We start from the raw sequence: 23,501 nt of genomic DNA, 5'->3' as shown, positions 1-23,501 counted from the left end.
CCTGGGTTCAGCCCCTCAGTACAGCAAACAAAGCGCCTAAAGGGTCAAGCCTCAGGGGTGATGCGCATGGGGAGATCGCCCTGTTTTTACAGGGATGAGAGAATCTTTGGAATCCAGACTTCCACGTGGTCAAGAGCAAACTACGCTATAACAGTCATATGACATGATTGTTACGCAGCATGAAACCCAGGTGACAGATGTGTGTATTCATAAGTAGCTGGGTGTCCACGAGGCTGGCTGTCTCAGCTGGTCTTCAGTCTGCCTCGGAATCCTGAAGAAGTAGGTTCTAATGCTAGGGAAGGAAAGGGCTTGCCAGCAAGAGGGAGAGCAAGAGAGTGCAAGCTTCCTCCTTCCGGTGTGTCCTTTATCCAGGCTGCCAGCAGGCGATGTGGCCCAGACCGAAGCTGGATCTTCCCACCTCAAAAGATCCTGATTGAAAGTGGGCCTTCCCCCTCCAAATGATTTAATTAAGAAAAAAAATCCTTCACGGTGTACTCAACCACTTGGGTTGTAGTTCATTCCAGATGTAATCAGAACAGCCTCTGTAAGTCCACTCCTTGTCAACGAGACACGCTCTTATCTCCTTATGTCATGCGTAATTTCCCAATGAAAACAATAACCAGGTCATAATTACGCCCTACATGATATAACTATTCCACATATAATCGCAAATGCATTGTATATTTAACCAGGTCATAATTACACCTAATATGATATAACTGTCCCTCGTAAACCACAAACACATAATAAATTTTGGAATAGGTGGCGACGTCCCTTGAGGGACATTCTTTTGGTATCTCAAAACTTGAATATGGTAACTGCTGGTGTTCTCTTAATTGATGCTATATTACATGATAAAGACATCAAGGAAAGAAAGAAAACACACTCTTAATAAGACATGACAGAGACACTCACGTCAATTATCACCCTCGTTTCGGCAGCTGGTCATGCGGTCTTGGCTGGTATTTATAACTACCTTCCTCTACCACCCAGTCTGTATCTCCTCCTTAACAGGTCTTGGCTCTTTTCCTGGCGGAGTGAGCCACACACTGATTCTTGAAGGGTCTGTGCCCTTCGTCACTGGCCTGGATCAGTTTGTGGTAGCTTCCCTGTCGACTTTAGTCACAGGACATGCGAGGCCCCTAAAGGACCTCTTGCACTCCAGACGTAATCTTTCTTACCTCCACTGTGGAGAGACAATCCAACTCCCTCATGGTAACCTGGGTCCACCCCCCCCCCCAGCACTGCGATTCCTTTCTCAGCCTGTCAGTTTAAGGGTGTCAGAAGCCCAGAGTGGCCAGTTGGATGGAACTCGTGTCTACTGGCGGGAGGGTTTCCTCCTCCTCTACGTTGGCAGAACTTAAGGTAGTGTGAACAGGAAGGAAAAATGTTCCCAGTGGGTCACAGTGAGCGGAACTATTCCCTTTTCCACCCCTTGGTTCCTAAAACTGTGGGCCCTAGCTATGGGATCCATATACAGCATGCTGATTCAAAGCACATCTCGCCTTCTGGAGGACCCTGCCTGAGCCTTCTAGGCTGCTGCCCCCTGATTGGCTAACTGTGTCTTCAAAAGGTCATTCCATCTTTCTGACAGGCCAGGTGCTTCAGGATGGTGGAGAACATGGTAAGACCAGTGGATTCCATGATGCACTCATCTGGCTGGAAAGTGAGTTCCTTAGTCAGGAACAACAGTGATTAATACCAAGACAGTAGATAAGGCATTCTGTAAGTCCACGGATGATAGTTTTAACAGAAGCATTAGATGTAGGAAAGGTAAATCCATAGCCAGAGTATGCAGTTACTCCAGTATGGACAAAGCGCTATTCTTTCCATGGAGGAAGTGGTCCGATGGAGGCACCCAGGTCTCTGGCTGGTCACCCTAGGGAATGGTATTGTATCTGCGGCTCAGGGTTAGCCTCTGCTGTTGGTAGATCTGCCAGGTCAGCCTTGGAGCGTGGAAGTCTAGATTGTTGAGTCCATGAATAAGCCCCATATCTGCCACCTTAGCCAATTTATTCAAGGGCCCATTGGGCAATGACAGGGATGGCAGAAAGAGACTGGCTTATCAGAAAGGGCCATTCTGTGCACTTGGTTTTTGAACTGTCCCTCTGTCGAAGTCACTTTTCAATGAGTATTTACAACAGGGCACAAGTATCTTCACACCCTTTGCCTATATGGAGAGATCGACACACACACTTCTTTCTTTGCCAGAGGTCTTTCTCACCAATTTTTCAATCATTCTTTTTCCAGGCCACTGACAATTTAGCCAATCCGTTGATTACAACCCATTAATCAGCAAACAATCACACATCTGGCAACTTATCCTTCCAAACAAAATATATGACCCTGCGCAATGCCCAAAGTTCTGCCCACTGTGAAGATTTCCCTTTGCCAGGGTCTTTAAGCATTGTCCCAGGAAGGGGTTGTAATGCTGTAGCTGTCCTCTTCTGGGTGATGCTTGCTTAGTATACAGAACCATGAGTGAGCCAGGCCCTAGTCTGCTCTTCCTCAGTCAGCCAATCACAAGGCACTCCATAAAGCTACAGTGGCATTCTTGGCTCTAGACAGCTTTGTAATGGGAGTAGAAACCATAGGCATTTGGGCAACTTCCTTGTGTAACTTGCTTGTGTCTTTAGGACCTGCCTGGACCCAATCACATATATGCCACTTCCATATAAGAATAGATTGCTGCTGTGCATCTTCTACTTGATGGCTTGGTGTGTCCAATAACACCCAGCTCATGATGGGCAGCTCAGGTCACATGGTAACTTGGTGGTCCATTATCAAATGTTCAGTTTATACTGTCTTTCAAAGGGAGAACAGCTGTCTGAAGATGATGGTAGACCCTTACTCCAAAATTCTAAAGGTCTCCTCTGTGATTCAACTACAGGGGCCTGTTAAAGGATCCAAATAGCATCTCTATCTGCCACTGACACCTCAAGTAGCATCATGTCTGTTGGATCACATGGTCCAAGTGGTAGAGCAGCCTGCACAGCAGCCTGGACCTGTTGAAAAGCTTTCTCCTATTCCAGGCCCAACTCAAAGCTAGCAGCTTTCCAAATCACTTGGTATAGGGGCCAGAGAAACACATCCAAGTGAGGAATGTGCCATCTCCAGAAAAAGGCATTTGCTAAATCAATAGCTGCATATGATGTATGTGGAGATGTGTTAATTTGCTCAAGTAAGGATACCACCTCTGGTACAGCAGCTGCAATCAGTCACTACTTGACCACTGGACCTATTGGGAGTCAGATTTCAGCTGAATCTGTATTCATCTAAGCCGGGTATGGTGGTGCATGCCTTTAATCAATCTCAGAAAATGTGAGTGTTTCCTTTCCCCCAAGTGAATAGTTATCCTTGTAAAAGACTATAGGTCCCTCAGGAGAAGGCAGGAGAAAGAGTAGCAGTAAAGCTCTTAGGTATTTTATCCCTGTCTTTCCTCAGGGAAGCTGGCTACTTCTTTAATCAAGGAGCTCTGGGTCTGCAAACTGACTTAAGTCTGGAAACTGGTTACAGACTGAGATTCCCTTTTGCCATGATGCGATGTAGCCTTTCTTTCATTTATTTGAGATTCTGCACCCCAATACCCCCCACTTATACAGATCAAATAAGAATGCAGTAGGCTTCTTGTCTGTTTCAGGTGTGCAAACACCGTGGTTGGTTAGCCAGTATCAAAAGTCCACCCAAGTCACACTACCATCAAAGCCACTTTGCCCATCATGGGTCAGCTCAGGGCATTCCAGACATTTCTTTGTCTATGTTGCCCATGGTGACAACTATGATCACCTTGCCTTTGTCCATTTAGTGCTGCCCTGTGGCTTTTGCTGCTACTACAGGGCCCAATTGAACCTACTAAATTTAATTCACCCAACTGAGCAACAGTGTCTCCAACCCTAAGGGATAGCACAAGGAAAAGGTTGATGACAGAGCTTGCCATTTTGTACCTTATAGGATTAGCAAAGGGCATGTCTTCTGGGCCTTCCCACAGTGAAGGATTGGGCTTTACACTGTGTACCCACTCTAAAATTGCAATTTCCCTGAGCCTTAAATCCTTCCTCAACACTAAGTAAAGGGAGAACTGGCATCTCCAATGCCTTTTCAGTAGGCCACCTTTTGACAAATGCTTCATCCAACCATTCAAGCAAACTCTTGACACCACTTTAAAAAAAAAAAAACTGCGTAAGTTTCCATACTAAACCTAGAATGTCCACACAGTGGGCCCATACTAACAAATTCAGCCTGATCTGGTTTTAAACTCCTTCCATCACTATCCCACACCTTTAAAATCCATTCCCACATACTCCCAAGACTTCTGCTTGAATGAATTAGCGAACTCAGTAAGCTCTTTAGGGTACCTCCTTGTGGAGCAAAAAGGCAGTATTTAGGGGGGTGGGGTGGGAACACATCTTCTGGGGTGGGAGTACATCTTCTGCTGAGGGTCAGGAGACCACTTACCTCAGGTGAGATAAACCCTTGAGATTCTGAGCCTCAGTAGGGTCCTCCCACTCGCCTCTATCCAATCAACACCCTGACTTTAACAGCTGACACCCTCCAAGGCTGGGACGTGAAGATTCAAGTCAATTCAGCTAATTAACACCTTCCCCTTTGGGGGTAAGTGACACCTCTAAGAGCCTGTTGTCCTCTCAGTTATTATGTCTCTTTCAAATGTATTTTCATTTGTGTTTTCAGGCAGATTTTTCACTCTATAGCCCAGGCTGGCTTCTAACTGCCAATCAGCCCCCTGCCTCAGTTTACTGCAGAGAAATGAGAACCACTATATTTCTCAAATGCACACCTCCTGCACATATTTCAGAGGCAGTTACAGAGAAACTGCGCACTCCTCCCTGCCCCGCCCTCCTGTCTCTCTCTCTCCAGTGGTGGGGATTGAACCCAGGACCTCATCTACACTAAGCAGATGCTAATCACTGAGCTAGAGCTACATCTCCCACCCCATGGTTAGTGTACATGTTCAGAAAGCATCTCACGCAGCGCCCCAGGCTGTCCTTGAACTCCCTGTTTCCTTGCAGTCAGGCATCCATCACTCCTGGCTCTTTCTACTTCCTCTTCCAAGATGATCCCTGAGCCTTGAGGGGAGGGGAAAGTATAGATGCTTCATTCACAGCTGAGCACTCCTCAATCTCTTGTTCTCTGTATGTTGACCAGCTGTGGGTCTCTGGATTAACTGTCACCTACTGCACAAAGAAACTTCTCTGGTGGGAGTTCAAAGATGCCCTGACTGACGGGCATCGTTTTAAGTTACTAGGAATTGTTCTAATACTATGTCCACTTAGAATAATAAGAATAGGTTCTTCCCTAGGACCTGTAAGCTATCTAAGCTAGCTTCAGGTTCATGGCCCTGATAATAGTGCCAGGTATGGGTTCTGTCGCATGTCACAGGCCTTACATCCAATCAAAAAGGGGTTGGTTGCTTCCAGAACATGCATGCTGCTGTGGCATCAGTAGGCACTTCTTTATTGTATCACACAAGGTACATTTTCTCCTATGATGTCATGCACGGCACCTTCTGGCAATATGAAAGCTGGCCATGCGACTGAATCCTTCCAGTCAGTTCCAGATCGATTTCACCGTGTTCTTGATGCAAGTATGTGTTGCTTTCAGCAATAGGGTCTCAGGGTCAAGTTCTGGAGAGTGATAATGAACAACGGTAATAATCTATGATGTTTAGGGATCTATGGGAACCAACTGGCCAACAACTCGAAAACTCCTGGCACTGGAATTTTAATTTTCATCATAGGATTATCAGCTGTTCCTCCTGGAGTTATGGAGTAACTCCGTTTAAACTCATATATGTATAGTGTGTGTATATTGTACCTGTGCATATGTATGCTATAGATAGATAGATAGATAGATAGATAGATAGGTAGATAGATGAATTTTAGGAAGCCTCTCCAGTAATGCATTTCTAAGACTTTTTCAGGTCTCTAGTGTTAGTTTTACTGCCCCATATTCCTTCCTCTACTCTACCTTTCCCCTCCTCTCCCCTCCCCCATGCAATCCTCCTTGATCCATTATTCCCCCCCTTATATCACTGCATCTTATCTTCCTCCTTTGAAAGCTCCCCTCCCCCATGGCCTCATAAAGTTTCCTAAAGTTTCATTCTATTCCAAATGCAACACACATCTGAAGATTCAAAGCTAATGTCTGTATATGAAAGAAAATATGCTATGTTTGTCTTTCTGGATTCGGGTTCCCTCACTCGGGATGACTGTTTCTAGCGCCTCAACAGGCGCATTTTTTCTTAAAAGTTAAATGTTTCCTTGTATAAGTGTACCACGTTTTCATTATCCATTCATCAGCTGATGGGCATCTAGGCTGTTTCCAATTTCTGGCTGTTATGACCAGAGCAGCAGTGGACATGGATGAACAGGTGTCTTTGCAGATGGATGAAGCAGCCTTTGGGGATATAACCAAGAGTAGCGCAGCTGCATCATGTGGCAAATCTGTATCTAGCGCCACACTGAGGTCCACAGTAGCCACACGGGTTTGCACACCCATCAGCCATCATGTGGCAAATCTGTATCTAGCTCCACACTGAGGTCCACAGTAGTCACACGGGTTTGCACATCCACAAGCGGTGAATAAGCATCCTGGTTCCCCCATTCAGATACATTCAGCATTTGCTGTTATTTTGCTGCTGTTGTTTTCATCTACCCATTCTGACTGGGATAAGGCGATGATGTCTCAAAGTAGTATTGATTAACATTTCGGGGGTGGCTGAGGGTGTGAACCACTCTCTTCACCACACACAGACAGGACAGAAAGTTGCAAAAAACCCACCTGGCACAGTGTGAAGAAGCAGCTCACAAGTTAGAAAGTCCTCAAAGTTGTTCACAGAGAACTGTCTCCTGGCCAGAAGTGGTCATCTGTGATGTTTTGAGTTTCTTTTTAATAATTCTACTATTTATAGTTCAGTGCTTGCAAAAGCGCCTCTCCCCCTTGAAATCAGAACAATCCTAAAGATGAGGGTTCAGAAGGAATTTCTTTGGACTGAGGGGTCTTTGCAGGAGGTCATCGTTCTAGGGTTCAGTACTTTGTGTGGGGCTTGTGGCTGCCTTGCAACAGACTCTCGTGCTTTGGCTGAGCGTTTCTGTTGCTGAGCGGCAGGAGCTCGCAAAGGCTTTCTGTGAGTACAGAGGGGCCTTCCCTCCCCCGCCCCCCCCACATCCCCAGAGATCAAAGCGCTGCGCACGTGACATTCGGGGGTGGGGGTGGGAGCGGGTGCCACATTGTTCACATGAGAAGCTTCTAGTCAAAGGCTCCAGCCAGAGCAGAGTGTTTCAAAGTCAGGCTTTGATCCCTGCAGCCAGGATTGTTGGAGGCCCACGTACAAGTTAGAACACAACTGAAAAGGGAGGAGAAAGGGGAGAGAGGCAGAACAGCGAGGGGAACAGAGAGGAAAGAGAACGAACGCATGCCTTAACTGGAAAGAAACGGGCCTTTCTTTTTCTTTTCAGACCAGCGTTGAAATAAGAACCAAAAAGGATGTGATTTCCTACACTGGCTCCAAAACTTCATGGGTTGGTGTGTCAACTCTGCCACTTGTTGGTTTAGTTACCGTGGGAACTCTGGGGACCTCAGCCACCTCGTCAGTGAAACAGGAATAATGGCATCTGCCCTATGGCGTTGTTTGGAAGAAATAAGTAGGAAAATATACAGAGCCTAAGTCAAGCAATGTGGGCACCTGTTAAACGAATTAACACCAATGGCTATTGTTATTTTTGGATTTTTCTACAGACTAGGAAAAACAACTTTCCTGATTAAAGTTTAATAACATATTTGGATGGTGGAGACAGGAAGGTTGTGAGTTCGGGCCCAGCCTAGGTAGTAAAGAGCTTGCTTAGCAACCGTGCACCACCCTGGGCTCAAACCCCAGGACCGGATAAGAAGGGGGGAGGGGGCAGTGATGCTTCATTGGAAACACGGTTAGTTTATCTAACTCCAACTTCACTTTACTGAGTCACCTGCAGGGCTGTGTCACAGATGTGGCACCAGTGTCTAGGCTGGCACCAGCTGGGCTGGCTTCATGGCCCTGCCAGGCAGCCCACTGTCACTGCTGGCTCCCACTGAGGGCATTTCTCCCGCACTCCACCTCCCTCCCACCGTGAAGAACCAGGCAAATGATCCAACTGGACATAAAGAGCAATGAGAGAGTGACCACGGCAGCATGTGCCTGTAATCCCAGCCCTCGAGGGGTTAAGGAAGAAGGATGGACCACACAGTGGGACTGTACTTCAGAAAACAAAGCAACAGCAATGAAAAGTCAGTAGGAGTTTCCAGGGTCTTGTCTTTTTAAAAAGAATGGGTATTCTAATACAGGGACAGTATTTTATACATTAAAAAAAAAAGAAGAAGAAGATTCCGACTACCTAGTTTGTACCACATAAGTAGCACTTTGACCAATGCGTTTGTGCCATAGAGTTTCCTGTGTCCTTTATACCCACTGTACTTTATGGAAGGAGCATCTTTTGAGATATACATGTGCATGTGTGTGTGTGTGCATGCATGCACGTGTGTATTCCGTTCTACACCAGGATTAAACCTACTCCAGTTCCTCACACTTCACTCTCCTTACTGGATACAACTTTTGGGTTTGGACTTACAAATTCTGGGGACAGCAAAAGCTAAACTCATAGGATGAGTTTCGGGGAATGAAAACCTACATCCACGCTAGCTGTGGTGGCGGCACACACCTACTGGGAGGCACCGGCCAGAGGAGCTCTGTTGAGTTGGAGGCCAGCCTAGTTTACAGAATGACTCACAAGGCACCCAGGACTACATGGAGAGTCCTGTCTCAAAAAAAAAAAAAAAAAAAGAAAGAAAGAAAGAAAAAAAAAAGAAAGAAAGAAATCCTGTATTCAATATAGTTCATAAAATAGCATCCATCTATCAACATTGCTTATTGGGAAGAATTTTATTTAAGATATATTTTCATGCCAGATGTGGTGGTGCACACCTTTAATCCCAGCACTTGGGAGGCAGAGGCAGGTGGATCTCTGTGAGTTCAAGGCCAGCCTGGTGAGTCTGGAACAGCCAAGGCCACACAGAGAAACCTTGTCTCGAAAAACTAAAACTAAAAAAAAAACAAAAACAAAAAACCCCTAAGACTTGTTATTTTCAAAAAGCAATCTTAGAAAACTAATCTGCTATTGTTAAGTTACTTTTTTTTTAAAAAAAAAAAATGCTCTAGTTAGTTCACAGCAAGGCAACTAGTGGTGTTAGCTCAGTGTGTGATTCTACGCGTTGAATTAAGTAGAGACTCTGAATGACCTGGAAACGCAGAGGACCTGCTCCCGAGGAGTGAGATCAGTGTGTGCTGCAGCGTCTCTGAGCGGCCACACATCCAAAGTACCATAGACACAGCGCACTGGAATCACTCATAATCTGGCTGCAAGTAAACGGCACATAAATATTAAATTACCCCCAACATACACGTCTGCTTTGATGTTTCTATTTCATTCGGTGAAACCAGGTGCTTCAAGTGCCTTGAAATCTCCACAAAGGTCAAGAAATAACGACCACGTGCAAAATAGGTGAACAGCTGACGGCGCCACACAGCCTCCAACCATCACGATCTTGGCAGGGACATGACAGTGCCTTTGCACACCTGTGCCCCTCCCTAGCTTGGGAGCATGTCTTTTCCTTTGTTTACTGAAACCTACTACGTATGACCTCCTTAAACACTTAAACACTACACCCTTTTTCTCCCAGGTCCCTAAAATCCCATCCTTGCCACCCAGAGAAATAGGTTTGGGGGTGATCTCTCTAAAATACCTGTTTCTGTGTGCTGGCTTGGCACACCACTCCACAGCTATTTGCTGTTCACACTTGGCACACGTCGGGGGAGTGCTCCATGAGTGACAAAGAGCGCTGACTGTGCGGAAGCGGTGGGGTGTGCCTGACTGGCGCTATTCACGCACCCGGAACCCACGTGTTGGGCACAGAAGGAATTCACAGCTAGTTGCCTGTACACGCATCAGATCACCTCACTGTACATCTAAAATGACTTCGAATCTTACTCCCTACAATGCTTAGAGGAAAGGGATAAACCTCTCTAGCTACCCTCTGTTCTGCATCAGGCAGATAAGGAAGTGAGGGCACAGGCTGTGTTTATCTTTACCTTTTTTACAATGATTCTTCTAGAGGTTCTCAACCTGTGGGTCACAACCCCCTTGGCAAACCTCCATCTCCAAAAAAAAAAAAAAAAAAAAATATATATATATATATATATATACACACATACATACACATTACAACTCATCATGAGGAACTGTATCAAAGGAATCTATCAAGTCTGTTTAGTCCAAACTTTCACGCTGTATCTGGTCAGGCCCCTCACCCTGCGCCGTGCCCAGTGGCTCCTGTTCATCCCAGATGGTCTTACTGCGAATCCTGTGGGATCAGTTTAGCCAAAAAAATCCCCAAAGTCGTTTTCCATCCTCTGACCCCCGCCTTACTCTTCGTACACCCTACACTCAGTATGATCCCCTCTTGCCCACACTCTGCCCAGCACACACACCCCCCATTTCTGTGCTGCTCTCGTGGTGAAGTCCAATTCTATTCTGAGGTCCTTCCTTGACCGTGGTAACCCCACACGAACTCTAGTTTAGCGCTTTGCTGATAAACGGATGGATGAGCAAATACTGCTCAAAGCAGTACTTCCTCAAGATTCCCTTTAGGAACTAAATTCTTCTTAGGAGCATAGTCTATAAAGACTGTAGCCAGGGCTCCCCGGGCAGCCAGAAAGTCTTCTTGTTTGTGTGTGAAGACAAATGAGGGACAGGGCGGGATGGACCTGGAAGATTTCCTTCCTGGTTCGGGATCCAGCCCAGCTGGCAGCTCTCTGCCCATGATTCTCAAGGCACACTTGGTGTTTATCCAGGATCTAGGAGACTCAAACCTGACAGTCCCCCAAACCTCCTTCTCTCTTTTCAGCCTTTGCAAAACCAACACTTAGCAAAACACAGACTGGTGCCACCTACAGTGGGAAGGCTAGCTCCCCAGACCACAGGGGGCCCCCTAGACTCTCTGTGACCAGGAATGGCTCCCCAGGGCCTCCAGGCCTAACAGCACTATTTATTTGTACAGCCAATAAGTTATTTGCTTTGGTTCTTTGAACTTTAAAAGTTAAATGTTAAATTCCAAATTTAAATGGGATAGAAGTTACTCGTGGAGAAAAATCAAGGGCACAAAAATGGAAATGTCAAATTAGATTTATACGGCTCATGCTTGGAAATCAGCTTTTTAATTTCCTTTAATAAAATAACACCAAAAAAGCTATGAAACTCCGTACTTGGGGGTTTTAAAGAAAAATTACAAGAGGGAACTTGTTGCTCTCTGCTGAACATGCCGGGCTCACTTGTGCAACTAAAGAAAGCGATGAGCAACTTAAAAGACAGAAATGAGTCTTTTTGAAATACATAATTAAAAATTATATTAATTTTTGGTGACTACATCCACAGGGATAAAAACCATTTTCAAAAATTACACACCCTTTAAAAGCCCAAGGCTGGACACTTGCCCTGTAGGGAAAGTGGGCTGTTTACAAGAGTTCCTTTTTTTTTTTTTTTTTTTACATTAACGAAAGTCATCCCAATAATTGGTTAGAAAAGCTTACTTTGAAAACCATGCCAAAGGCTTGAAGCCTGCTTCAAGTGGTTCACGCAGAAACTAGTTTCCTGATTTACTGCTGTGAGGCGATCATGTTAAAAGCACATTGTTGGCATTCATTCTCTGCGAGGAGGGGGGGGGCAGTACTGGCAAATTCTAGGCAGTAGGAATTGAAAACTCTAATGTGGTTACTCTGTGCAAACAAAAAAAAAAATTCCCCTCTCCCTTGTATCTCAGGAGAGTGGAAAGGACGCTGAAAACAAGTGGCACTCAGGTGCTTGTGGCTGTATGTGACCGGCACGTACCACCCCAGGGGCCCTGTGATCAGACCTTGGAATTTTGACTCTGACATGGAAAAAACATTCTCATCTGGGTTAGGAACTTTCAAAAGAGAATAAGAGGTGTGCGTGTGTGTGTCTGTGTGTGTGTGTGTGTGTGTGTGTGTGTGTGTGTGTGTGTATACAGCTCAGCAGGCTGAAGTTCCCTAAGCAGGCTCTAAATGGCTCAGTCATCTGTCATATTCTTTGTAAAAATACGGTTACAGAAACTATTTATTAAGCTACATGACTAACGGCGACCAGAAGGAGTGGAGAGATTTAGGACTTTGAGGAGAGGAGCGTGGGAACCGGAGAGAGCTATTGATATGAGGCTGCGCAGCAGGGTGCCAGGAGCCTCCTCTGGTGTGGGGAGTGAATGGGGCTAGAGGCTGCAAGCTGGGGGTTCTGTGAAATGGGGGGGGGCGGTCTGTGACGTGGAAGCAAGGGTGAAGACGTTTGTTTTAGAATGTGGTCCTCCGCCGGAACCTCTGGAAGATACCTTATGCCTTCTCAGCTGTACCTTGCAACTCAAAAGCCAGAGTCTCAACAGAGTCACAACATCGAAATGTCTCTTTTCTCAGTAGCAGCAGCTGAACACATTTCAAATGTTCAACAGCCACTGTGGCTAGCGGTTCCCAAAGTCGGTGACACACGCACAGACCACTGTCACAGGCAATCCTACTAGACAGGAGTCCACTGAGCTGCACCAGAGTGAGAAAGGTCACATAATTCCAGGTGGCTGCACCACCCGAGGGCCCTGGCATATGGTGGACTAGCCACAACACTGACAAGTCAGTCAACCTCCGGATGATTGCTGTTCATCCCTAAGATGGGAGCCATCCCAGGCCTCACTTAGGACTTGTGGCGTGAAGGTTCTACTATTTAGTACCCAAAAGTCACATGACATCATCTGCCAAGTTACTTTGGTCACGTCACCTGTCATCACAACTGCAAGATACCTATTACAGAATAACAAATGTGGGCTGGAGAGATGGCTCAGTGGTTAAGAGCACTGGCTGAAGCTCCGGACGACCCAGGTTCGATTCCTAGCCCCCCCACATGGCAGCTCACAGCCACCTGTAACTCTGATCACTTGGGTCCATGGGCACCAGGCACACACACAATTCACAGACATACTTGCAGGCAAAGTATAGAAAATAAGGAAAATGAGCCACAAACATAAGAATAAATATATGAAATAATACAAAAATGCATGCAGGAAAAGTGGTCCATTTTGCTCAGAGACCTTTTTTAAGGACTAGGCTGGCCTTGAACTCACAGAGATCTGCCTGCCTCTGCCTCCAGACTGCTGGGATTACAGGTGTATGGCACCGCGCCCAGGGACTTCCTTTCTACTTTTTAAAAGATCAGTTTTAGGTTTACAATAACACTGGGAGAGAAAGATCCTGAGACATCAGTTGTCTCTCCACAACCCTCCACCCCGACTCCCACCCTCAGCCCCACCCCCTCCACCCCGACTCCCACCCTCAGCCCCACCCCCTCCACCCCGACTCCCACCCTCAGCCCCACCCCCTCCACCCCGACTCCCACCCTCAGCCCCACCCCCTCCACCCCGACTCCCACCCTCAGCCCCACCCCCTCCACCCCGACTCCCACCCTCAGCCCCACCCCCTCCACCCCGACTCCCACCCTCAGCCCCACCCCCTCCACCCCGACTCCCACCCTCAGCCCCACCCCATTCCCTACACAGCATCTTCATTATCAACTTCTGCCTGAATGACACATCTGTTTCAGTCCAGCCGATCCACAGTCCCTGTACTATCACCTAACAGCCTCTGTTTCTCTTAGGGCTCTGTGCTGGTGTCGTACAGTTTACAGGCTTGGACAGCGACATGCTACCTTCCCACGCCTCGCTTCCCAACCTTTTTGCTACCCCCGAACTGTCACCCAGTATATGCACTAAAGGTTCTCCATGCCTTTTCATAGCTTGACCTCCATTTTGTTTCTAGTGCGGAATAGTATCTCATTGGCTGGATGGTCTGGTTTCTCCCTCACCTACCACGGGATAACTGAACTGCTCGCAGGTCTTGGTAACTGCGCGTAAAGCTGCTTCTGTGCGGATTTTGTGTAGATGCAAGTTTTTAACTCCTCTGGGTAAGTGCTGACTGTAGGGCTGTTCCTGTAAGTATTCTCTTTCAGGTTAGGTAAGTTCCGCCTTCATTCTTGGCTTACGAAGAGTTTCCATATTGAACGGGGGTTGAATATCCTTCACATGGGTATTGAGATGACGCATGGTTTTTCTTCCTTACTGTGTCGATGTGATGGATGACACCCATTGAGTCTCAACTGTTAAACCAGCCTTGCACGGCAGGAACGAAGCCCACTTAGTCACAATATCACACTGATAGCTCCTAAGGACAGAGGGGAACGCTCTTGGCTTGGATTTGTTAAATTTTTGTTGGAGATTTTCATGTCTATGTTCATGAGATTTATTGTTCTGTAGCTTTCCTTTTTTTATTTTTATTTTTATTTTTTGTAATATTCTTGTCTTCTTGACGTTAGGTGCCGTTAAGCTGACATCTACCGAATGAGTCTGTGCTCACTGCTTCCGTGTTAAAGCACGGATTGCGGGGGACACTGGTGTAATTTCTTAACTGGTGAACTCGCTCTGGCTTGGTACTTTCCTCATGGCAGTTTACTAATGACTACTGAGCAGATCTCCTCAGTAGATAAGGATTGTTTTCTCTTGTGTGTTTCGGTAGACTGTGCCGTTCATAGGCTTGGCATGCTTTATCTTTGAGATTATAGTTGTCAAAATTTCATGTCCATAATCTGTAATGATACTTCCTGTCACTTGTGATATTTGTAGTATGTGTCTTAGTGTCAGCTTCCTCATTCAGCCTGGTTAGAGGGGTATCCTTGTGTTTTGCTTTGTTTAATCTTCCTGAAGAATCAACTTTTGCTTTTGTTAATTTCCCTTTTTGATTTCTTGTTTCTCTCCCTCTCCCCCAGCCTCACGTTATTATCTACTTTTTCCTCAGCTTGGATTTGATTTGTTTCTTAGTTTCCTAATACAGAAGCTTTAGGTTTTTCTTTTCTAATACATGCATTAATTCTGCACATTTATTCTAAGTACTGTTTCATTTCATCTCACTCATTTTTATAAACCCATTGTCATTTTCTTGGGAAAAGGAAGTTTCTTCTGTCTCTGGTTTGTGGGTTATTTAGCATAGTGTTTTTGTTGTTGTTGTTGTTTTTAATCTCCAAGCACTTGAGGACTTTTCCAATTATCTTCCTGTCCCTGGTTTCCATTGTGTTCTTTTGTCAGTTGATGGACAGGTCACACCTACGTTTCAAATATTCTTTTAAATGTGTTAGGAAACACTTAACAACTTGACATGTGGTCCAGGTTGCTGAATCCTTCATGAAAGCTGGAGAAGAATGTGTATTCTGCTGGCAATGGAAGAATGTCACCGACAACCAGTTTGATTGATGGCGGCTTACTGTCAGCTATGACCTTGCCAAGAGTCTGCTTGTGGCTCGGCTGGTTTCTAACAGAAGGATGTTGAAGTCCCCGTCTCCTGGAGGATGGGCTCTGCTCACGGTCCACTCAGCCCCCACTTCTCCCTGGCTCACTCACCTCCCTCTCTCCCTCCCTCCCTCCTAATTTCCTTCCTTCCTTCTTTCTCTCCTTCCTTTTCTTTCTTTCCTTCTTCCTTTCTTTCGACTGGGAACTCACTACGTAGTGCACACTGGCTTTAAATTCTGGCTCTTACTCCCTCAGCCTTTCAAGGGCTAGGATGACACGCCAGGGCCACCAGGCCTGAATTCTTCTTCACTGTAGGACAACTTCTCACTGCCAGAATTCTGAGGTTTTCTCATAACACTTTAAATTGCTCACTCTGCTTCTGTTCCATTGCTCCCCAAGAGTGAGAGCCACGCCCACCTCTGTCCCCTGTGGATGCGGCACTTCCTCTTCTCCCTTGTCTTAAAACTTTCCCCCCTTTAGTTTGTACTTTGGTTTCTGGTTCCGGAAGTGTCCATTGATAAGTCTCCCGGTATTAAGATCTGGTCCTTTGTGGTATCTAGTCTACCAATGGCCTAGTAGATGCATTCTTCATTATTTATTTACTTATTCATTTATTTATTCAAGTTCTTTCCAAATATTTCCACCTCTCTGCCTATACTGCCCACCTATCTCAACTAATGCCCATTTTATCTTAGTACATCAGCCACAGCTATTTTAAACTCTTTTTATGATCATGCCAATTCTTTCATCATGTTTGTTTCCTATGCTTGCTCTGTCCCTTCAAATTCAGCTTTTTGCCTGTTAGTGTGCTTTTTCTTGTGTTGTGTAGGTTTTTGTTTTGTTTGTTTGTTTGTTTGTTTGTTTTGTTTTGTTACAAATCACAGCTGATGAACTGGGTAAACAGGATTATTAGTATGGGGGAGCTGTGAGGGCTGGGAAGCAGGCCCTAACGCTCTCACTGTGTCTGTGTCTGCCTTTCTGTGCCCTTGGACTATGACCTTCGAGGAATTTGCACACATTCTCTCTCTCCCTCTTCCCCTTCCCCTCCCTCCCCCTCTGTCCCCATTGCTTCTAAGGCAGGAGAACTCAAGTGAGCAGGCCCTGGTCTTTCCCTCTCCCCTGTCACTTAGGTAGTACCCCAACTAGTAACCCCCAATTTTCTGCCGAGGGCGAGTCTTCTCGAGAGTACACTGTTCTAGCCTCTTTCAGAAGCACCGCCCCCCCCACGCCCCGCCCGCCTCGCCCTTGCTGGGAGAGAGGTGTCCTCTGTGCTCAGCATCAGGAGAATCCCCTCGGGACCCTGGAGGTAAAATGGAGGAGGCCACACCACACAGGGCTGCAGGGTTCTGCATTCGCCTACTTCTCCATACCAAGGCTTTGGCAGTTGGGGTCAAGGATGGCTAGAGCTTCCCGCCCTAACAGGAGGTTGTGAGACCACGTATTACAGCAGCCTGACTCCACAGGGTTCACTTCCTTTGGAGATCTCAGGACAGCTGATCCTTGAGTTTGTTTAGCTGCACAGAAGTTCCTGTGCAACCAGAGACTGTGGAATGACTTTTTTTTCCTATTTAAACATTTTACAGATGGGTGAATCTTCACCTTCTGGTCTGATTCTCTAGATAATTCTTTTTATATTCTCTACAAAGGATGCAGCGAAGAGAATAAACGTTCAGGAAGGGTTTTCTCGTCTCAGAATCCATATAGTTCCACTCATCTTTTCACAGCGCTAGGCAAAAGGATCTCAGCGGTGGAAAAGCCATCTATTTCCCTTATGGCTGCGCGGACGCTTGAATGTGTTTGCTGGCCCTGGGCACCAGGACCTGCTGTCTACCCAATATGGCAGAACCTACATCTGAAATAAACATGGGGACAGTCAAGAGGAACTGACACCTTTCTGGTGAGATGTAGCGATTAACAAGCTGTCAGAGAGCTGGAAGCCCTGTCAATCCAGATGCGAAGTCAGCACGGGGAAGGCCACCACACAGCAAGCAGAAAGAAAAGCTCTCTCCAAGGATGGGGCTGTGGGATGTGGGACTCTTCCTTGCCTGCGGTTTGTAGCTCGCTGATCAAAAGCCTATGAACGGTAAGACTCCGGTTTTAAGTAAAAACAGTCTGCAGGGGAGAGGGCTTTCCTTTTAAAGGCCACTCTTGATAAAAACAAAAGTCCATTGTCTCTTCTATAACAGAAGGCTCTGATGCTTCACTAAGAACAAAGCACCACACCAATTCCTCATAACTAGTAACATCTTCAAAAGACCGAAAAATAAAGCAAGTGGGTGTTTAGCTTAGAAGAGGCCAAGAGGAGACACTGTGAAATATGAGCAGCTGTGAGGAGGAGGAGGATATTTATTTATTTATCTATTTATTTATTTGTTTTTCGTGTGCATTGGAGTTTTGCCTGTGTAAAGGTGGTGGGTGCCCTGGAACTGGGGTTACAGACAACAGTGAGCTGCCATGTGGGTACTGGGAACTGAACCCAGTCCTCTGAAAGAGCAGCCAGCACTCGTAACTGCTGAGTCATCTCCCTAACCTCCCAAGGAGGATTTCTTAATTGTTGGGATGGTCCTCCCTTGCACTGAGGTGTATCTCTGTAGACTGTTAATGCTGTACAGGGCAGAGAGCCAAGTGCTGGCAGGATTTTTGGTGCTGTAATTTCTATGGCCCATCATGGGCTTTCTATTTGTAAACACTTCTCCTTCCTCCCCTGCCAAAGGACAAGCCATATGAGATAGATTAGGCCTTGTCTTGCTGCTGATTGGTTCAGACTGAAATGTGGCTTTTTATACAACAAAGAGCTGGCAGCCCAGGACTCCGCCAAGAAGTACAGGGACGGGACTTGCGGGCGGGGAGAAGAGACGGGCAGATGGAGAGAGACACATGGAAGAAAGCAGAAAGGATGAAACGGAGCGGTACGCAAGTAATGAGAGCCGCGTGGGGAGAGGAGAAAGCAGAGAAGTTATGATAAGTTTAGATGAGCAGGCTGAGAGACGGCCCCAGCTAAAGGACTCTTTTTGTGTCTTATTCCAACTGCAAGTGGGCCCTGAGAAAGGCCCCAATTTTTTTTGTTGTTTGTTTGTTTTGAAGCAGGGTTTCACTGTGTAACCTTGGCTGTCTTGGACTCACTTTGTAGACCAGGCTGGCCTCCAACTCACAGCAATCCACCTGCCTCTGCCTCCCAAGTGCTGGGATTAAAGGCGTGCGCCACCATGCCCTGCTAAGCCCCAAAATATTTAACGAGCAGGATTTAAAATGCATATGCCAAAGTGCTCTGTGGAGTGCAGACAGAGTGGTAAAATGATAACACTTGCTTCCCTCAATACCCTGGCCTGCCGCATGACATCCCATCCCTACGCAGAACACAACCAACCAGCGATGATAACATTCATTTTAAGAAAAAGAAGGCCCAAGAAATGGTAGTTATTTCTAGTTTCATTATTTCACCCTTAGTTATTTGTGTTTTACTTTTAAGCTTTAAATAGAGTATTGGCTCTTTACGATTAACCCCCAAAACATTCTATCACGGAAATACTAAGATACATACATCAATGGTATGTGCAGAATTCTGGTTGGTATAATCTACTTATCTCAAAAAGATGCAGGGGTCAGAGAGGAATTCTATTAGACCTTGCTAAAGTGGCATAGTGAGACAAGAGTTCTGTTGTGTTACCCAAAGTGTTGCTAAGAGTCAACTAAAGTCATTTGGTTTAAGAGAATGCAACTTCTAACCGAAGTGTAACCACGTACTCGGGATACGTACCTTGGACAACTCCATGCCGGGTCCACACTGCTTGCAGAGGACACAATTTCCAGAGCGATCCTTGAATTCTTGCTGTCTGCAGTCTCCGGTTTCACATGTCACTTTACATGACTGGAAGAGAAAAACCAGTTCCCTACATGTTATCTTCAGCCCGACCCCTCACCCTGCTCACAAAAGAGAGAGAGATGGCATCTGCAGGGTTGCTCACGACTAGAGAGTAAAAACTGCCTCAGCGCGGCAGCGCCTTAAGCTTCGCTTTAAGAAGAAAGGCCACTTTCTGGATGCGTCCATGGGACAAGTAGATCTGTAACTCATGTCCTTCTTACCCTGTGAAGTGTTTATTCATCCTGTAGTCAGGGCCCCCTTGTCCTAGACTTAACTGTGGTCCCCATCAGTTAGTCTACTTTTCTGATTATCCGGGGGATGCTGGCTCCTCTAACATGACACATGAAGGAATGACCCTGCAGTGACCCCAGGGCTTTTGCTACCTGAAAGTTTCTGAATTAAAGCAAACCAACCAACCTTTTATGATCTTAAAGAAATATGAACACAATCCATCCTAACAATGCATATGCAGCCAAGGTGCATTCGTAACACCACAGGAACCTGGGGCTTTCCTTTAGACAGCCCTGTATTTAATTTTTAAGAAGCTATTGTTGGTGCTGTTCGTTTATTGATCTTTGCTTATTTGAGACGGGATCTCAAGATGTAGCTCAGGCTGGCTTCAAACTCTTGACTCTTCTGCCTCCTCTCCCCACGAACTGCCACATACCCAGGTGGAGAGTGTGGGTCACTACACTCACCGAGAGACTGTCTTTAAGAACTCTTACCTGACAACCATGTGCTCACAACCTCCTGAAGATGGAGGTGGCGGTGGTAGGAGGTGACCAAGACCAGCTCTGAACTCTTCCAAGCAAAGTGCTGCATGAACCTGAACTCACACCCTGTCTGATTACCACCCAGTGTTCCCTAGGACTGAAGAGTGTGATTGGGCTCAGAGCTACCTTGGGTAGAAAAATTATACTGTCGTCAAAAAGAGCAATAACTAAAAATCCCCCCAAATCAGTTAGCTTAATTAATCTAGAGCTTTCTATCTACTAAAAGCAAGTTCGCGTTATTACTGTCATTTTTAAAATTTGCTTTAAAATGTTTTAAAATTTGTTCATGTATTTATGTATTTACTTATTTATATGCGAGGTGCACATGCAACAGCACTCATGGGGAGGTCGGAGGACAGCTCGTGGCATCAAACTCAAGTCATCAGACTCCATGGCAAGCCTCGCTGGCCCTTACCTACCTATTAACAGGCAATATTCTATTAAAAACACTGGTACTGGGCTGGGGACGTAGCCCAGTTGGTAGAGTGCTTCCTAGCATGAATGAAGTGCTGGGTTCATTTCCCAGCGCTGTGTAAACCCTATGTGGTGTCGGCGAATGTCTGTAATCGCAGCATTAAAGGGCGTAGAGAGGAGGATCAGAAATTCAAGGCCATCCTCGGCTACATACAGAGAGTTTGAGACCAACTTGAGCTACATCATTTTGTCTTTCACAGTCACGTAAAACCACATTGTGGATATAAAAATATGAAAAAGAAGTACAATTGTTTAGCATAATAAAGAGGACAAATTGGGGGGGGAGGGGGGAGGATAGGGAGGGCAGTGAGGAGGGTGATTTCAACACAGAACAACCTGTACGGAAATTTAAAAAGTAAATAAATAAATGCCTTTTTAAAACTATAAGGTTGTCTCAAACTAGGAATTAGGCTCAGGTGGCCAACTGCTTGCTTAGCATTCACAAAGCCCTGGAGTTGGATCCCCAGCACCATGTAATATGGCTGTGGCGGTGTATGCTTGTAGCCCAAGCACGCAGAAAGTCAGGAGGGCTTCTTTCTAGTTGTAGATCCTTATTTTATCTCAGAGTAAATAAAATCAGTTCTTTTAGATCCCTTCACAGGCCTCTTGTCACACTTTCAAACAGTAAAAGTTCTGTCTTTAATACTGTCTGAACTTAAGATGGGTACAAATGCCATATCGCCATATCAAATCGTTTTAATCTCTTCTGACTGGAGATGTAGGTGAGTGGTAGACCAGTTGCCTAGCATGCACAAGACCCTGAATTCAACCCCACAAAACAAACAACAAACAATGGTCTTCTTAGAGCCCAGAGCTGTGGGTCTCAACCTGTGGGTCTCAACCCTTTCACAGGGGTCACACATCAGACATTACATTACAATTCATCACAGTAGCAAGATTACAGTTATGAAGTGCCAATGAAAATAATTTTATGATTGTGGGGGTCACCAAAACACGAGGAACTGTAGTAAAGGGTCTCAGCATTAGTAAGGTTGAGAACCACTGACCTAGGGTATATTATGATAGAAATAGCCTGTAAACTCAAGATTGTGTTGTTAACACTAAGAGTAGAAACATGGCAACTAGCTTTATGATTTTACCTACATTTAAACAAAATAACTTCAACACTTGTGACAAACAGCACTACCTAAATACAGCAAGCATAATTTGAACGGAAAAAAATATAATGTTCTCATAAATGGAAAATAGTCTTCGTACTATTTAATTGTGTGTGTGTGTGTGTGTGTATGTGTGTGTGTGTGTGCGTGTGTGCGTGCGTGCGTGCGCACATGCGCGCATTTGACTGTTTTTTTGAAAAAGGGTCTTGCTACGAAGCCCAGGCTGGTCTTGAACTTGCAATCTTCTTGCCTCAGCCTGGAGTGCTGAGATCATAGGCCTGTGTCACCACATGTATAACCTGGGACCATGATATGAGCTCTTTTTCCATATTCACATGAAAGAAAGAAGACTGTACTTACCAAATAGCCTAGGAAAAGCACGGTGGTGAAGAGCGTTCTCCCTTGTCCAAGCCGGACCTTGAAAGCCATGGCTCTCATCAGACGAGTTTATCCCTGAAGAAAGTAAGTCACAGACAAGGACGAAGACACAGTTAACATCCAAAGTCTCAGGGGCCACTCTCTACTTACTATCTAATGATGTGACCACCACTTTTTGTCCATATGAGGCGTTAAATGTTACTTAACTTTTAAAAGCACCACTTCGCTTTATTTATGTGTATGGGTGTTTTGCTGCCATGGATGTCTCTGTACCACACGCATTGTGCATGGTACCCAGGGAAGTCAGAAGAGGGTGCTGGATCCCTTAGGACTGGAATTACAAATGCTGTGAGCCCCATGTAGGTGCTGGGAATTGAACCCAGGTCCCCTGCAAGATCAGCCAGTGTTCCTGACTGCTGAACCATCTCCCCAACCTAAAAGGACCACTTTTTAAAAAGATACCACTGGCCCAGAGAGATGGTTCAGTGTGTAAAAGCACTAGCTGCCCGAGTTCCAGCCTCAGGCTTCAAGAACCAACTCTTACAGTGGTCCTCTGACTGCCATACAGTGACGGTGCACTGGCACGTGTAATGAAATTTTATAAAATTTCCTGCATGTATTCATGCAGGACTCCTACTGGCTCTGGGCTTCCACCTCACACGGGGCTTTATTTTCTACCCAAGTCTTTCCAGCAGCCAGTCTACTTCATCCAGAAGAGCGCCACATTCACACAGCAGCTTGCAACCTTCTGTTCATAACTGTTTAGATGGGGCCAACAGGGTAATGACAGCAACAAAACAACACTTCTAAGAACGAGTGTGTCCCTAGCGTGCTAATTTGCTTACTCCGAAGGCCTTCTAGACCAGTGGTTCTCAACCTTCCTAGTGCTGTGACCCTTTAATTTAGTTCCCTGTGGTGTGGGGACCCCCAGACATAAAATTATTTTTGTTGCTGCTTCCTAATTATAAATTGGCTATTGCTATGAATTGCAATGTAAATATCTGTGCTTCCTGATGGTTTAGGTGTCTCCCGTGAAAGGGTCAGTCAACCCCCCAAAGGGCCATGACCCACAAGTCGAGAACCACTGGTTTAGCAGGTCAATGATACTATCATTCCTTAGAGGAGGGGGTAATAACCAGAAAGGGCTACGTAACCTGCTGCAGGACACTCTGCAGTTAGAGACAGAGACAGATGGGAGCCCACGTGGGGTGGGGCGGTTCTAGGACGATGCAAAGCCCTCTGTGAATGCAAACCCTGCACAGATCTGATCCCAGGAACAGATGCTAAATCTAAGGCTGAGCCCCAGCGGCTCCTCCCCAATGCCGCACAACACAGAGTGAGGGTGGGTGATCAGCAGGACGCTTTCGTCTCAAAACTTCTGAATGTCGCTTACACACTGGACGCAACGAGCCATCTCCCCAACCCTCCCATCAGGTGTTTGTTTTCTATCTCTTTTGAGGT

General features: G+C 45.9%; 1 protein-coding gene across 2 annotated transcripts in view; it reads right to left on the bottom strand.

The window, feature by feature from the left end:
* Positions 1-23,501, bottom strand: part of TNFRSF19 (TNF receptor superfamily member 19) — an 84,357-nt gene that overhangs the window by 41,288 nt on the left and 19,568 nt on the right. For both annotated transcript variants that reach the window (XM_084767580.1, XM_084767581.1), the window contains exons 2-3: positions 22,023-22,115; positions 19,193-19,303 (exon numbers count right to left, since the gene is read on the bottom strand). In XM_084767580.1, the coding sequence (XP_084623706.1) occupies positions 19,193-19,303; positions 22,023-22,100 (189 nt within the window). In that variant the 5' untranslated portion in view covers positions 22,101-22,115. The remainder of the gene's footprint in view (positions 1-19,192; positions 19,304-22,022; positions 22,116-23,501) is intronic.

The sequence above is a fragment of the Acomys minous genome, assembly GCF_964271855.1.
Source record: "Acomys minous genome assembly, chromosome: 18".
Taxonomy (NCBI): domain Eukaryota; kingdom Metazoa; phylum Chordata; class Mammalia; order Rodentia; family Muridae; genus Acomys; species Acomys minous.
This window is presented reverse-complemented; position numbering and strand designations above follow the sequence as displayed.